Genomic DNA, 15,461 nt, shown 5'->3' on the forward strand with positions numbered 1-15,461 from the left:
TCGATTGCAGTCATCCAATATGCACCCGATTGCACTTGATACCGGACCACGAATGACTGTTTATTGACTCAACTGTAGCGCGTCTGACTCCAGGTCAAAAGGTTGCGTGTTCAATTTCTCTTGTCATTGTGGCGTTGCCCAACATTTGACTGACGTCAACGTGTACTCACATCAGGAATGCTTTTCCACTTCCTGTCAAGTTAAGCATTATGCGCAGACAACAGTATGGGGGTATAGCTCAGTGGTAGAGCATTTGACTGCAGATCAAGAGGTCCCCGGTTCAAATCCGGATGCCCCCTATGTCTCTTTTTTTCCATAGTTGTAATGAAAACATGAATTCGCAGTTAAGTTAAGAAAAAAAACTCCCCCTTTCAGCCGCGAGATTGTCTGCGGTTCATATACGTCGCCGCTTGTGGGTCGGACCTGCAGCGGCTTTGCAACTCTTCCAAATCCCGACGCAGCAACTTCACTGACTCTGTGGCGCAACGGTAGCGCGTCTGACTCCAGATCAGAAGGTTGCGTGTTCAAATCACGTCAGGGTCATTTTTTTTCTTATCATTGTGGCGAAGATTTCCTGCTGTGCTTTTTCTTCAAAGTTTGTACAAATGCCAGATTTCAGAGTTGAGAAAAGCAACTGTCCGCAACAGCTGCTAAAAAAACGAGCGAGCTCCCACGGTTCTCGTTTACCTGCTAGCTAGCATTGGGGGCTAAAGCCAAACTGGCAGGGTGTTTACTTTCAGGTGCTAGCTAGCGCCCTAGCTAGCTCCCATGGTGCTCGTTTACCTGCTAGGGAGCTAGCGAGCTAGCGAGCTAGCTAGCTAGCATCAGGGGCTAAAGCCAAACTGTGGCAGGGTGTTTACTTTCAGGTGCTAGCTAGCGCCCTAGCTAGCTCCCATGGTGCTCGTTTACCTGCTAGGGAGCTAGCGAGCTAGCTAGCTAGCATCAGGGGCTAAAGCCAAACTGTGGCAGGGTTTTGACTTTCTGGACCTGGATTTGCCACCTCTGGTGAGAATGGAACAGGGTGAAACAGATACCAGGACTGACTGCTGTCTGCTAAATCAAATAATCAAATCATTTTGAATCAAAAATCGTTCTTTGAATCGAAAATTGATTCTGAATCAAATCGCAGACCCAAAAATCGAAATCGAATTGAATTGTGAGACAAAGATTCTCACCCCTATTTTTTTTACAAAATTATATTATATTATATTATATATTATATTATATTATATTATATTATATTATATCATATTATATTATTTGAAGGCCCAATTAATGTCACAGATATTCCCTCAGGACTACACAGGAAAAAGGCGGGAAATTCACATCTTCATTAGGCAGCGGGAACAAAGCTTTAAATACTAGACTGGATACCCCTCGTCTCTCTCACACACGCACACACACGCGCACACACGCACACACCTCGTCTGGAAGATTACGTGTAGGAATTTCCACCTTAACGTCTCACTTCCTAATGTGCTGAAAACAGGAAGCACTTTAAGAGGCTAAAAGTGGAAATCAAACGTTCTAAATTTACACCCCCGGCACCGAAACTGACCATGTTTGGTGTTTGCTTTGGAGGCAAAGATCGTTTCTTACATAATAGCCTTTACGGGAATCAGGAATGCGGGTCAGCACATTCCATCGGGAGCCAGAGGTCAGAATTCCTGCTAATAGCAGGACGCCACAAACTCGTCAAAGTTCTCAGCGCTAAAGTGTGCGGAGTGACCCAGAACACTGAATCCAAAAACCTCTGCTAACAGCAGGACCAGGACCTTGACTAGAACATGTGACTAAAGCAGAACAACGATCTTGCCTGTAACAGTACCAGACCTCTAACGGGACCAGAGCCAATGGCAGGATCAAGTCATAGTTTGGACACGGGTCTAGGAACCAACTAGGACCAAAGTCTAGATCAGCCGCTAGCGCAGGACGAAACTCAGGACCAGGACATAGATCAGGATTAGGAGGCACAAACGACCCCAAAGATTGCATAAGACCCGGGCCTGGACCAGCACGGCACCAAGATATGGACAGGATGAGGACTTAGGCTGAGACCAACATAAGACCAGTAACAGTGCCTCGACCAGGACCGAGGCCAGTAACAAGGCTTAGATCAGAATGAGGGCGCAGAGAAAACAAGATCTTGATACCAAAACCAGCAAGATGCACTCGGACCAGGGCCTAGAGTAGGGTTTAGGCATAGACTAGGGACAGGTCTTAGAACAGGACCAGGGCATATAACGGCACCGGGCCTCAATTGGGACCAAAACTGAGATTAGGATTTGACCATGACAGAGATCAGGACCAGCGAGTTGCAGACCAGCATGAGATCAGGATAAGGACTTAGGCAGGATGAAGGTCTGGCCCGGGAAACGTGTCACAACCCAGACCCTAGACCAGTAAGGAGGAATAGTTCAGGACCAGACAAGGGCCCTAAACCAAAACCAGTAAAGTGTGCTGGGACAAAATCAGGACCAAGAGCATAGTCCTAGACCTTGGGCCTAAGTGCTTCGGTTTTTGTCTACCTTCTTACATAAGATCACATTCTCGCCTCAATTGGCAGCTTCACTCGTTCGCATGCTTTACATCAGCTCGACTCGACGGCAATAGTGGGAGGGGGGGATGTCCTAGAAAGGGGGGCCACAGGAGTCCTCCTCCATGTGTGGTCAGGATCGGTTTACCAGCAGAAAGAAGAAAAAAAACAGGCCTGGGGGGCAGCAGACATTCCTCACTTGCCAAAAGTGGGACTGGGGGAGGGGGGGGGTCGTCACGGTGACCTCGGAGGTAGTTGGGGGGAGGGGGGTATTTTGAGGTCTCCCGTTTTGTTTACAAGTGGCCACTTCAGGGTCGCTTTGGACCGGTAAATAGGACATCGCAAACATACAATTGTTACTCAGCACACGAGAATAACTTTTGGGCAATGAGCCACATGCTGCTTCACCAAGACATAAGCACACGTGGCGGCGTGCTCACTCGAGTCTCGGCCATTTCCGTTCAATTCAAAGTCGGTGAGTGTGTCCAGTGTCGCGTTTCATGACCTGGGGCCACTGGTAGTTCTTTAACTCATTGACTGGCAGCCATTTTGACTGAAGCAACCCCCTTCGCTCCCGGCTGTTTCACTGGATTTTGACGGATTTTGCAAGGCACCAAGAATATTCTGTTCTATTGCTATAAAAACATGGAAACTACCAAAAGAAAGATTAGAGTTTCTTCTTTCACCAGGAAAAAAAAAGTATATTTCTATCTGTTCTGTATCTGTTTTGCAGCAATTAGCATTAGAATATAGCAAAGTTTAGAATTGTACTCCGCTGCCACCTGCTGGCCGTTTTTGTAATAACTAACATTGCTTTAAGCGACCTCTTCAGGTCAGAAGCTGTATCAAAGTCTTCTGTATGCTCTAGCATTAAAAACACATTTTTAAAAAAAAAAACAATGTATTAATACGTTTTTGGGAGTGCATGACAAAGTATTAAAAACGTATTTATATGTTTTTGGGTTTGAATGAGTTGAATGCCTCTTGATTGGTCGATGCCACCTTCTTAGCACAACGGACGAGCACACACACGCACACACGTTTTGTAATTAGTCTGTGCAGCTGTGTTTTTTGTGTCATGGGTGTGTGTGTGGGGGGGGGGGGGGCGGGGGCGGGTACTCCTGTGTTTGTATATGATGTGCAACAAAAAAAAAAAGAGTGAGCGAGTGGTTTGGAGGTTCCAATGTGAGGTCCAAGATCTGCCAAGACCACCCTGGAAACGAGCCGCATAACACACACACACACGCGCACACACACACACGCACACGGGTGTGTGTAGTTAAAACTTAAACGTTCATGCTACGTTCACACAAGTTGTGTTTTTTTTATCCTAAGAAATGTTATCAAGACAAAGCAATTAAAAAAAATGTTTTGATTTTGTTGTATTTTTTATTTATTTTTTGCTTATTTTGTATTTGGGGGGAAAAAAATATTTGAAAATGTTTTGTTATTTTGAGAAAAATTCATAATCCTACCGGAAATGACGCTGCACTTTTTTTTAGACTTGTTTTTATAGAAAAATAATTAAAAGATGAAAAGTTTTTTTGAATTGTATTTTATTTTTTAGAAACCAGATATTACTTGGGGTGTAAACATTTCTTTAAATTCTATTTTGGGGATTTCTAATTTATAATTTTTTTGTTTTTAAGTTTCTTAAAGGAATATTGTTCAAACAATTTACATAAAAAAGGAGGAAAAAGTAGTGGTGATTTTTTTTTGTTTTTTTTAAAAAAAAGTCATCATGTTCCATGAAATGTGCTTTTCTTACACGCCGTGTTTTTTTGACGGGCTTTTTGTCTTCCTGACACCAGACCACTTTTTTTTTTCTGCCGTTCTCCGCGTGAGTGTTTGGATTTGAAATGCGATGTTTTTCGCTGGTTTGCTGCCGCGCCAACTTGACATACGTTGCGATTGCGTAACTCTCTCGGATGGCGTCTCGCGGCTCGCGAACGAATCACGCGGCGGTCATCGGAGTTCGCTCATCTCAAAGACGGACGCGTCTTGACGTCGTTACTTTCTTTCCACGTCATAAACACGCCCACGTCCGCGCAACACGGCCTTTCTGCTTTGTCTGTCTGCATTCTCATTTGCATATTTGTGTCGTTGATTATTTTTTTTTTTTTACATTTTCATGCACATTATTGACATCACGCCAAACAAAACGTCAACGCAGTTCACGTACATCAATCCTTTCTTTTTTTTTTATGTTCACATCACCAGAAGACATTTAAGACACATTGTCAATCATTTCATTTTTTTTCCTGTCACGTCGTCTTTTAGGGTCAAAGGTCAACGACGTCGCTTATCACGACGCTCATCCAATTCCCAAACGCTTCGGGACAACGACATCAAATCGGATTTACACGTGCGCGCGCGCGTGCGCACGTAATGTCCCGTAAGCCTCATGTGTTATTCATCAGGATGAGCCCCGGCCTCATCTTTATTGTTATTATGATTACTGTGATTATCATAATAGGATGAACAACATTACAAGATCATTCAAACGCACGTTTTGAAACCTCACACAAAAGAGATTCTTTCATGTGGAAAACACACGAGAATTGGATTTGGGCTGAAAAGTTGTCATTTTGGGGAGTGGAAATTAGTAAGTTTATTATTATTTTTTTTTTGAAAAAGGCAATTTTTGAGGGGAAAAGTCATTTTCTTTAGAGAGATTAAATAATACCTTGAAATGTAAAAAAAAAACATGATTAATGAGACGTTTGCCCTGGAAAAGGAAAGGAATGAAGGTCGAGAAGAGACCAAGATGGCGGACCAGTTGAAATATTGAGGCTCAACAGTCCGGAGCGATGAAGAGTGTGGGAAAGAAATGAAGACGCGTGTGCAGGCAGGCGGGAACAGGTGGAGAAAAGTGTCAGGTGTGATAGAAGAGGTTCAGCCCGAATGAAAGGTCAGACAAATTCTCTTTGAATGTTTTCGACATAACAGCTTCTTTTTAAAATTCGGATTTTTTTTTAAATCATTTTTTCAAGGGCTTGTTTTCTTCTTCTTCTTTTTTTTTTGTGTTCATGTTTTGAATAGAGTCGTCCACACCAAAAAGCAGCTTTTTGAAAGGAAAACGTTTTCTTTTACAAACATTTAAAAAATCAAAGATTGTTTAAGAATGCCCCTCTTCTCCTATTTTGGTGTTTTTTTTTAAGGAAAAAGCAACAACTTATTTTTTTAAGCAGTATTTTGATCACGTGACTGGAACCCAACGAACGCAAGCTACATTAGCATGTTAGCTCGTGGCGCTGCAAATGGAATTGCATCGGCGTCAGTTGAAAGTCGAAAGAAAGGTCAAGCGTCCGTAAAGTGGAACGGGACGTTTTGCGGAACCCGCGTTCTTACGTAAGCGAGCCCTCATAAGAATAATGGCCGATATTCATACGATAAGCCGAGCTTTAATGAGATTAGCATGCCGCGCGTTATCGAGGTTAATCGGCGTAATGCAGACGAGCAAACATCACCCGAGCAAATTCATTTCCGGCGCGGCAGATTGCGGGAGCGAGGAAGGGGGCGGGCCGTCTCATGTTATTGGCCGAGCCTGCCGTCAATCAAGCAATGATCGCGTCGTCCCAAAAGCAAATGCAGGTCGCTTCTTTTTAACCCCAAAAAGTTGCAATTTTATGAGAAGTATTGTTTTTTTTTTTTTTAGTAAGTAAATTGCAATGTGACAACAAAAGGGCACATTTTTTTCTAAGATAAAAGTTGTTACCGAAAGACAATATTATTTTTTTTAAATATTACAACAGTACTTGGTTTGCAAGGTGGAAAAAAATACAATATAATGATCAATTATATTTCTCAACTGGGATAAAGTCATACTTTCTTTTAAAAAATAAATAAAAATAAAAGGTAAAAATAGAATAAAATCCATTCAAATGAAAAAGTGGCCATTTTCTAAGTAAATAATTAAAAACTAGGGGTGTCAAAATGCGTACGTCAATCTCGAGTTAATTTAAAGTTGCTTTAACGCCACTAATGTTTTTAACGCGCGATTAATGAGCGCCCCCTACTTGGAAAGCCTGTCGTGGGCGAATTCCCGTCGCCACGCAGCAGAACACGCCCACGTCAAAATTGAGCAGTAATAAATGTATTAATAATGCATATATTTGTGGAGACTGGCGTCAAGTTGTCTTTTGCAATTTTAAAAATGTGCAGAATTTCACGAGTTACTCGCAACTATGCCGTCTAGTGGCAGGAAAGGACCTCAACACAAATCAATATCACTCTTTTTAATTTTAACTCAATTTGATGAAATATTGTGAAATTATTAACGACTAAAAGATGCAGCCATATTTCTTTTCGTTAAACATTTCATCCACTTTCTTATTCACAAAACTTAGGGAAAAAAATATTTTATTGTACATTTAGAACAGATCAAATTTGCGATGGATCGGGAGTTAACTATTATTAAAGTCATGCGATTAATTACGATTCAAAATTTTAATCGCCTGACACGCTATTAAAAACATTATTTAAGAGTTTTTTTTTTTTTTTAGCTGAAATGAAAACACGGAAAAATCATTTTCTTTTCATCGATTGTACTTTTTCGTTCCTCATGTGCACACACACACACACACACACACACACACACACACACACACACACACACACACACACACACACACACACACACACACACCACTTCCTTGTTCATACACAATCAGCTTGATGCCGTTACATAACCTGCGTGTGTGCGTGCGTTAACATTCCAAGGCTTTCCTTCAGACTCGTTTGTCGTCTTTGACCCAAAACCCGTCAAAGACGCAATATTAGCACGTCTGACGACGACACGACGCAATATCCCGTCAAGCCGTCAAAGTTTGACCCCCAAAAGAGATTCCAGTCGATGCCGAGCGCTTGCGACTTCTCACGGAGCTTTTGGTAATTTTGGACCTTCTTTGCCTTCTCGTCTACTTGCTGTTTTCATTGCGCTGCACGTCTTCCAGTCGTGCTCAGTGCTGCCCCGCGTGTTGTGGCGCATCGTGGTACTACGCTTGAAGTGTCCAAGTGTGACTAAAAAAAAAAGAACCTTTGCTTAAAAATCCACAAGACGTCAACATTCGCTTTGATTTCTGTTTGTACGATTTTCCCAGGCGGGAAAAGACGGTCACAAAAAGTGACATTTTATGTAAGCGTACTTATTATGCAAGTGCCGCGCGTATGTCAGAGTCGATACGGTTTGACGCGGCGAGCCGGGGACGATTCTCGTCAAGTGTGCGCGGAGGAAGTCCTTGCAAAAAAAAACGAAACAAAAAAACTTTTTTTTCAAACAAGATTTAGTTTGACGTTCAAAGGCCTCAAAATCACATTTGGGCAAAAATGAAGATTCGTTTGTACGCCTTTGAAAAGGTTCGGACTTTAATCTGGAAGGTCATCCTTCGTTTTCCGTTATCTTGTGACACATTTCTCTCATCATTTCATGCTACACGCACACACGCACAGAAATCGAGCAGATTGCGTTGAAGCCTGATGGATTTGCTGGTGCTGTTTATGGATTATAGCTGTGTGTGTGTGTGTGTGTGCGTGTGTGTGCGCGTGTGTGTGCGTGCTTATGTAATGACCAGCCGCTCCAATTCCACGTCAAGACAACATGACGAGCAACAAGCAAAAAAAAAACACAACCTGAGTAGCCACATGTCATCTTTTACTGTGCAACGTTTGCACTTCATAACAGCTCACTGATCTGCATTTTGCTTTTTTTTTGGGGGCTTCCTTCCCTCCGCGCAAACTTTTATCAACAGCTTCTGTATGCGGCAAGATTCTTGCTCTCAAAATAAGTCAAGTGCAAAAACCACAAGGACGAGCGAGCGCGAAGAGTTGGAAGAGCTGTCAATCGGAATCCTCTTTCATTCCGCTGTTGCCGTGGCAACGGCGTCAGCATCACCCAAAGACAAACAAACAAAAAAACAAACAAACAAACAAAACAAATCAGCAGGTGAGGATTCCTTACCTCCCGCACAGGAAGCGCACATCCGAGGACTTCCGCCAGGAACTTCGCCATCGCGGAGATCCGAAAGACAACCAGGAAGAGCGACAATACGACGATGACGATGACGATGGACGGATGAAGAGCATCTGCCAAATCCGTTGTAGGCGGGGCCGTGAGACGACACATGCAGGTGGCAGATTTCCTGTCAGCCAAAATAGTCTCTCTCTCTCTTTCACTCACTCACTCACTCACTCACTCTCTCTCTCTCTCTCTCTCTCTCTCTCTCTCTCTCTCTCTCTCTCTCTCTCTCTCTCTCTCTCTCTCTCTCTCTCTCTCTCTCTCTCTCTCTCTCTCTCTCTCTCTCTCTATATACTACAACAGTGATTTATTTAGCAGAATACAAAGAATTACAGACCAAGGCAGTTTAGTTGCAGGGGAAAATGATAAATTATTAATAAAAATAAACTAGTACTAATTAAAATACCACAAAATGCAATTTACTTGCCTGAATAATCATTTAAAAACCCATAAAGGGGAATAAGAATTAAAGCCCCCCACCCCCGCCCGATGATTACGTTGTTCAAATTCAGAAAAGGTCATGAAATAATAAGAATTAAAGCCTCTAAATAAACAATTAAAAGGAAAATAATTTTACCCAGATTCCCCCCCTTGCTGGTCAAACAATAACAAGAAGTGAACGAATAAGTTGCTCAAATAGTAATAATAATTAAAGCTCCAAAAGGCCAAAATAAAAAAAGGAATTTAAACCAGAAAATAATGTTTTTCTGCATTAATAATAACGAGCAACCCAAAAAGGCCGTGCAGTCGCAGAAGAAAATAAGAATGAAAGCCTCCAAAGAGATGCAGTTGCTCAAAGAGGAGTAATAATAACTAAAGCCCTCAAACGGCAAGAAAAAAAATGGAATCAGAACCCTGGAAAAGGTTGAATGTTTCTGAACACCCCCCGCCCAAAAAAACCCGGCTTGACCTGAATTCAACAAATATCAATAGAGTGCTTTTCAAACCAGACGTGAGCTTGGCTTCCTTAAAACCATCTTGGTCTGAGGGGGTCTTTAAGATGTCCCCGTTTGGCCCTCGTCATCCAGATCATCTGGTTTTAGCCTCCATTGAAAGAGTTTTTGTGTGTCTGTCGCTGCTTCCTCGAGTTGGATTAACAGCAATTTGTCAGGATGACATCGTCGAACAGGGGGCGCTATTCTTGCGAGCTGACATGCCACAGCAACCTCGACTATCTTGGGCTTGTAATGGTGCAACTTGTTACCTTATTTTGGTATGACGCTAAATTTTTATATTAATGATACTTAAATGTATCAAATGGTCCTTGTTTACATTTCTTTAAGTTACAAAATACTTCTTTTTTTAAATGTATAGATTTTTTTCAAACTGAATAGTTCACTATATTTTAATCATTTATTTTTTAAAAAAAGTGGAAAAAAATATGTAAAACATAATTCGGCTGGATCGCTGTCTCCCTCTAGAGGCAAACAGACGACACTACAACTACCTTTTCCCCATTGATGGTTACCGTTAAAAATATATATAAATCACAAAGGCTCTTATTTGTGCTTCTTTATAGATCAAAACACTTGTATTTACCAATAGAGCAATTACAAATATATTTTAATTAAACGAGACGTCGACCTGAGTCCGGAAGCCGCTATGGACGTCCGTCACTTCCGCATCTGGTTTTCCCCGCCCCCTTGAAGTCACCTGACTGTTCACGATTTGTTTGCAAACAAGCGGCTGCCTGGACGAGCTCCGCGATGGGGCGACACGAAGGCGACGACCATGCGGCGGAACATGAGCAGCACATGAGCGAGGATGCAGAGGAGGAAGAACGGAACGCCGCGAACGTGTCCACAGAAAGCCTCCTGGCCGTCTCGGACGACGCCGAAGAGGAGGCGACTCGCGGCGGCACGCAATCGTCGCACCGCCTGCTGGCCTACAGCGACGCGCTCCTCTCCATCATCGCCACCGTCATGGTAATTATCGGCAATTATCAACCAATTTGACGTCATACAGATAAAACAGATAATAAAGAAGTTCGCCGGTAATAATAGACACGCCACGTTGGTCCGTCTGTTGTGTTTGTGGCTCAAGTTGTGGCCAACTCCTCAACCTCGCCGATTTCAGTGTTGCCTATTTGTGACGTCATAATGCACGCGACATGGCAGTCGCCAGTGGGGGCTTTTGTTTACGGCGTCTCCCCCAAAATGTTACCCTCGCAGTTTCTTGTTGCATTTTTAAAACATGGCCGTTTTGTTTTGGCCAACTCGGAATGAGTTGCTGGGCGTCTTTGAAGCAGAAGAGATCGATACAATTCAGCTTCCTGGTGCTTTACACAACGTTTACACGTATTTGTACATGTTAGACCGATAGTCGGACACGAAAGTATATTTGTATTCAAGTTCATTTTGCAAACAATTATCGGCTTACTTATCGGTTATCGACATCGGCACTTTCTGAATGATTGGTTTATCGGTATCGGTTGAAAATAGCATTATCGTGCATCCCTAGTTGTCGCTCAACACGCCCGATTAAAAAAAACGTATTCTAACTCTTTCTGCCTTCCATTTTTAACAAGACAACACTAACGAAACGTGTATGTGTGTGTGTGCGTGCACAGATTCTTCCTGTGGCGCACACCAAGATGGAGGCCGATGAGGTAACGCATGACATCATCAACATTGTCAGCAACGTCAGCGCAGTAACAGTAACAGTAACAGTAACAGTAACGTCTCCGTTTCAGAAGCTGGATGAAAACCTTCAGCTTCTTCTGGGCACCAAGATGGCCGTCTACCTGATGACCTTTCTCATCGTCACCGTGGCCTGGGCGGCGCATATCAGGTGGGGGCCCAAATCCCGTCGTCATGGTAACGACGACTTCAACTTCACACCATCCGAGTCTCGTTGCTGCTCCTTCCTTCGTGTCCTCAGCAGCTGTTCCTGATGAACTGTTTGTTGTTTCGACTTCACACTCGGTTGCTTGTTTGACTTGTTATTGTTCCTGTCCAAGTCACTTTTTGTTGTTGCCGTTTGACCCGCTCGTGTTCCCGTCGCAGGTTATTCCAGGTGATCGTACGGATCGATGACACTCTGGCCTTGCTCAACCTTGTAAGTAGACCAACGTGGACTTTCCTGTTCCTGGCCTAAAGTTCTTGTTCCAGGCCTGACAACGTTGTTCCTGACATATTGCTGTTCCTGTGCTGTTGTTCCCGTGTTGTCATTTCAGGCGTGCATGATGCTGATCACCCTGCTGCCGTACACGGTCGGTGCCAGTCCCACTATTGGCTGACAAAAACGACATCGTGGATGACATCAAAGTGGGGTTTTGTTGTCCTTTGCAGTTTTCGCTGATGGCGACCTTTCCCTCGCACATCCTGGGCATTCTCCTGTTCTGCGGCTGCGTGATGGTCATCGGTCTGATTCAGGTCCGGCGTGAGCATTAGCGCCTCCGGGCGGGACGCGTTCGCCACTGACGTTCTTGTCGTTGCTACTCAGTCGCTGATCGTGTTGTACGCCTTCAGTCGTCCGTTCCTGCTCCAGGATCAGATCCAAGCGTGCGAAGATCGCTCTGTGTACAGACATCACATCCTCAAAGTCCTCCTGAGGGTTCCGGTCATGTGCCTCCTTGCTGCGCTTTGCTCCTTCTTCTGCTACCAGCTGGTCGGTCCCGCCTCCCTGACCTGATGTTGTATCTTTTTTGTTTGGATTGTCAGGTTCAGTCAACCGAGAACATTTAATGAACAACGGAGCAGGAAGGAAGACAACAGACTTCGATTCTTTTCAGACATTGAATGCGCCCTGATTACAATCTCTTACTCGTTCTGGGCACACTCGGCAGGGCCTCCTCTTTTTATTGGGTATTCGCTAGCTAAATCGCGGTTGCTGCTCTAAAGGGGAGGGGGAGCACATCGCAGCAGATGTGAGTCATTGTGGAGATAATAATACAGACGTGTTTTTCTTCGGCTCTGAAGGTTTCAACAGTCAAAAGTTCAGAACAGTTGATCCTGAGCATAAGTCAGGCTTTGTACTGAGTAAATATGGGATAACTTACGTACATTTATTCTAACACTGATGCTGTTTCTGCTTGGGATGGTTCTTGTTCCTGACTTGAGGTCGTCGTTAGTGTTCCTGGCGTGATGTTCCTGTTCCTGTTCCTGACACAAGGTTTTTGATAGGAGTTTTTTTGTCCTGGTGTGAAATTGCGCCTGACACGATGTGAATATTTTCTTGTTCCTGATGTAATCTTGCTGTTGATGGTCTGATGTTGTTCCTGCTGTCACGTTGGCTGTTACTAATGCGAGTTTTGCTGTTCCTGACATGTTATCGTTTGCAACTTGGTATACTTGCCATAGTTTGTCGTTCCTGATTTGAGGTTGTTCCTGCCTTGTTGTTGTTCCTGCCATGTTGTCGTTCCTGATGTGGTGAAAGTTTTGTTTTCTTCGCCAGTCGTACGTGTTGCTGGCTCTGGTCATCTTCCTTCCGTACATCTCCCAGGGCGTCCTGTGGTGTCGAGACAAACTCCTCGGTACGTGTTAACGTTCGCCTTTTTTCTCCCAATTAGGACTTTTGTCAAAATGATTTTCATAATAATAAAAAATGGCGCCGCTTTGCAGGTCCTGCGGAGGAGGATCCGGAGCAGGACATGTTCTACACGTTCCTGCCCAGCGAGCCGCTGAGTAAAGAGCGCGTGGAGGCCTTCAGCGACGGCGTCTACGCCATCGTGGCCACGCTGCTCATCCTGGACATTTGGTTGGTACTCGGCGTAGTCATTCTGGAAAGTAGAAGAAAAAAAAAGCAACGAAAAAGGGAAATTGACCATCTTATTTAGAAATAAGCTTTCCAACTCACAGCAACGATAAGTGGCGCAACAACGAACTCATTTGCTCCCAAAAACGTATAATTACGTTCTATTTTAAATGTTTTGATATTTGTTACGATATTTATTACAAAAACGGCCAGCGGGTGGCAGCAGAGATCAACCTGGACCATGTTGAAAACAATCTGATTTGTGAATAATGATGAAACTTAGCTATATTCTAATGCTAATTGCTGCAAAACGGAAACAGATAGAAATATACTTTCTTTTGGAAAGGTTCCGTGTTTTTATAGCAATAGAACACAATATTCTGCGGGCCTTGCAAAATCTGCCAAAAAACAGGAAAACGGGATTGCTTCAGTGAAAACGGCTGCGAGTGAATGAGTTACGGAATTTTCAAATTAATCGGCAGCTATTTCATGATCTGGTTTAACACAAACCTGTCCACATTTTTGGAATTTCAGCCTCTCAACAGTAAATATTCTCATGTTTCTGCAGCCCATCACGAAAGCGACTCATCTTTGCGTTGAATCCAAAAATGACGTTTGCAAAACATCTGCTTTTACTTTAACAATCAACATTTTTGCTGATTTCCCGACGTTATGACCAAACTCGTACCTGAATCATAATTTTCTGCACTGTCAAAGATATTTTCCTATTTTTGAGTAAAGCAATGGAAACGAAAAGAATATTTTTATGAGTCATCCTAAAAAAAAAATTGCTGCCATAAGAATGTTTTGCTCGGCAGCGAGGACAACGTCCCCGAGCCGGCCTGGGTGCAGCAGCGCTTCAACGGCAGCCTGGTGGCGGCGCTGCGCTCGTACGGCTCCGAGTACCTGGCCTACCTGGGCTCCTTCGCCACCGTGGGCCTGCTGTGGTTCGCGCACCACTCGCTCTTCCTGCAGGTCTCTCGGACCACGCGCGCGATGGGCCTGCTCAACACGCTGTCGCTGGCCTTCGTGGGCGGCCTGCCGCTGGCCTTCCGCCTCACCCACGAGCTGCCGCGGGCCGCGCTGCGCGACGAGCGGCGGGCCGTGCAGGCCAGCTGCGTCCTGGTCTTCGGCGCCGGCGTCTTCCAGCTGGCCACCTGGGTGGCGGCGCTGCAGGGCGGCGGGCGGCGGACGCTGCGGCCGGCCGTGCGCTACGGCGGCCCCGAGCACGTCTTCATGCTGGCCAAGCTGGCGCTGTACCCGGCCGTCGCCCTCGCCGCCTTCCTGCTCACGTGCGTGCTGAGCCGCTTCAGCGTCACCATCTTCCACCTGATGGAGATCGCCACGCCGCTCGCCTTCCTGCTGCTCCGCCTGATGGTGACAATCGCCCTGGCCCTGCTCAGACGCCTGTTTTGCCCCCGAAGGAGACAGTCGGAAAACATGCAGTCAAACGTTCCGTTCAGCCCGCTGGTCATCTAGTGACGTGCGACGCGCATGTTAAAACGCGCTTTGTGGCGCTGCTCGCCGCTGTTGAGCCGTATCCATGTTCAAAACATTTTTAATTTAGGATCAGAAGCTCAAAGAAAGTTGCTTCAGGAAAAGTCATAGTGAATGGACAAATAAGGGAAAAATGTAATATGCAAATGCGTATACGGCACTCGACGGCTCACATTAGTTTTTTTAAATATATTTATTTTTAAATAACATGTCCACCCAGTTTCGTGTTTTAGGCTGAAACTGAAGAATTGACACACTGATGACTAATGCCATAAAAATGTCACTAAGCCATAATATCAAATTGTACTTTTTCAGTGAAATATGCCATGTTTCCGTTTTTATTTTTGACGTTATATTGCTGATTTACAGCTGTCCACCAGTAGGGGTCACTGTTGTTTCACTTAAATAGACCACAAACGACTTAAAGAAAGCACTTTAAACCTCAGACATGTTCAAGTCTGCGTTATTGTTCTGATTGTCAAGGTAATTTTTATGTTTGCTTGTAATGTGTGTTATACTTTTGAGGCATCTGGAATGTTTTTCAAAGTGAATTTGGAGATTTTGTGTCAAGTCAAAAATACCTTGTCATTTTCTGAAACCTATATATTTTTTCTGTGTGAAATAAAAATGTCACAATAAATAAAATACAATTGACTTTTTTTTTTTTTTTTTAAATAAGCATCTCAAACCCTTATTCATCATCACCATAATAATCAG

General features: G+C 44.0%; 2 protein-coding genes and 2 non-coding genes across 4 annotated transcripts in view; 3 read left to right on the plus strand and 1 right to left on the minus strand.

Moving 5' to 3' along the window:
• rasgef1ba (RasGEF domain family, member 1Ba) overlaps positions 1 to 8,627 on the minus strand; it is a 33,004-nt gene extending 24,377 nt beyond the window's left edge. The window contains exon 1 of the mRNA XM_086076261.1: positions 8,496 to 8,627. Within this exon, the coding sequence (XP_085932387.1) occupies positions 8,496 to 8,546 (51 nt within the window). The 5' untranslated portion in view covers positions 8,547 to 8,627. The remainder of the gene's footprint in view (positions 1 to 8,495) is intronic.
• On the plus strand, positions 228 to 299 carry trnac-gca (transfer RNA cysteine (anticodon GCA)). The gene has a single exon. It is a non-coding gene; the product is annotated as a tRNA-Cys (tRNA).
• Positions 472 to 543, plus strand: trnaw-cca (transfer RNA tryptophan (anticodon CCA)). The gene has a single exon. It is a non-coding gene; the product is annotated as a tRNA-Trp (tRNA).
• Positions 8,628 to 10,186: 1,559 nt separating the features above from the next.
• Positions 10,187 to 15,398, plus strand: tmem175 (transmembrane protein 175). The gene is made up of 10 exons (XM_086075464.1): positions 10,187 to 10,477; positions 11,122 to 11,160; positions 11,245 to 11,342; positions 11,558 to 11,609; positions 11,728 to 11,763; positions 11,843 to 11,926; positions 11,997 to 12,161; positions 12,948 to 13,026; positions 13,115 to 13,250; positions 14,066 to 15,398. Exons 1-10 carry the CDS (start codon positions 10,259 to 10,261, stop codon positions 14,724 to 14,726), a joined length of 1,569 nt encoding a protein of 522 aa, XP_085931590.1. The 5' UTR covers positions 10,187 to 10,258; the 3' UTR covers positions 14,727 to 15,398.
• Positions 15,399 to 15,461: the final 63 nt, after the last annotated feature.

Source organism: Leptonotus elevatus, chromosome 5, assembly GCF_054856555.1.
Source record: "Leptonotus elevatus isolate MCC_2025b chromosome 5, RoL_Lele_1.0, whole genome shotgun sequence".
Classification (NCBI taxonomy): Eukaryota; Metazoa; Chordata; class Actinopteri; order Syngnathiformes; family Syngnathidae; genus Leptonotus; species Leptonotus elevatus.

Excerpts from the sequence above, each read along its gene's own strand:
- tmem175 (XM_086075464.1), top strand. The coding sequence starts at position 10,259 with ATGGGGCGACACGAAGGCGACGACCATGCGGCGGAACATGAGCAGCAC. Across the intron at positions 10,478-11,121 it reads CCATCATCGCCACCGTCATG|ATTCTTCCTGTGGCGCACAC; the intron begins GTAATTATCGGC and ends GTGCGTGCACAG. Across the intron at positions 11,161-11,244 it reads CCAAGATGGAGGCCGATGAG|AAGCTGGATGAAAACCTTCA; the intron begins GTAACGCATGAC and ends TCTCCGTTTCAG.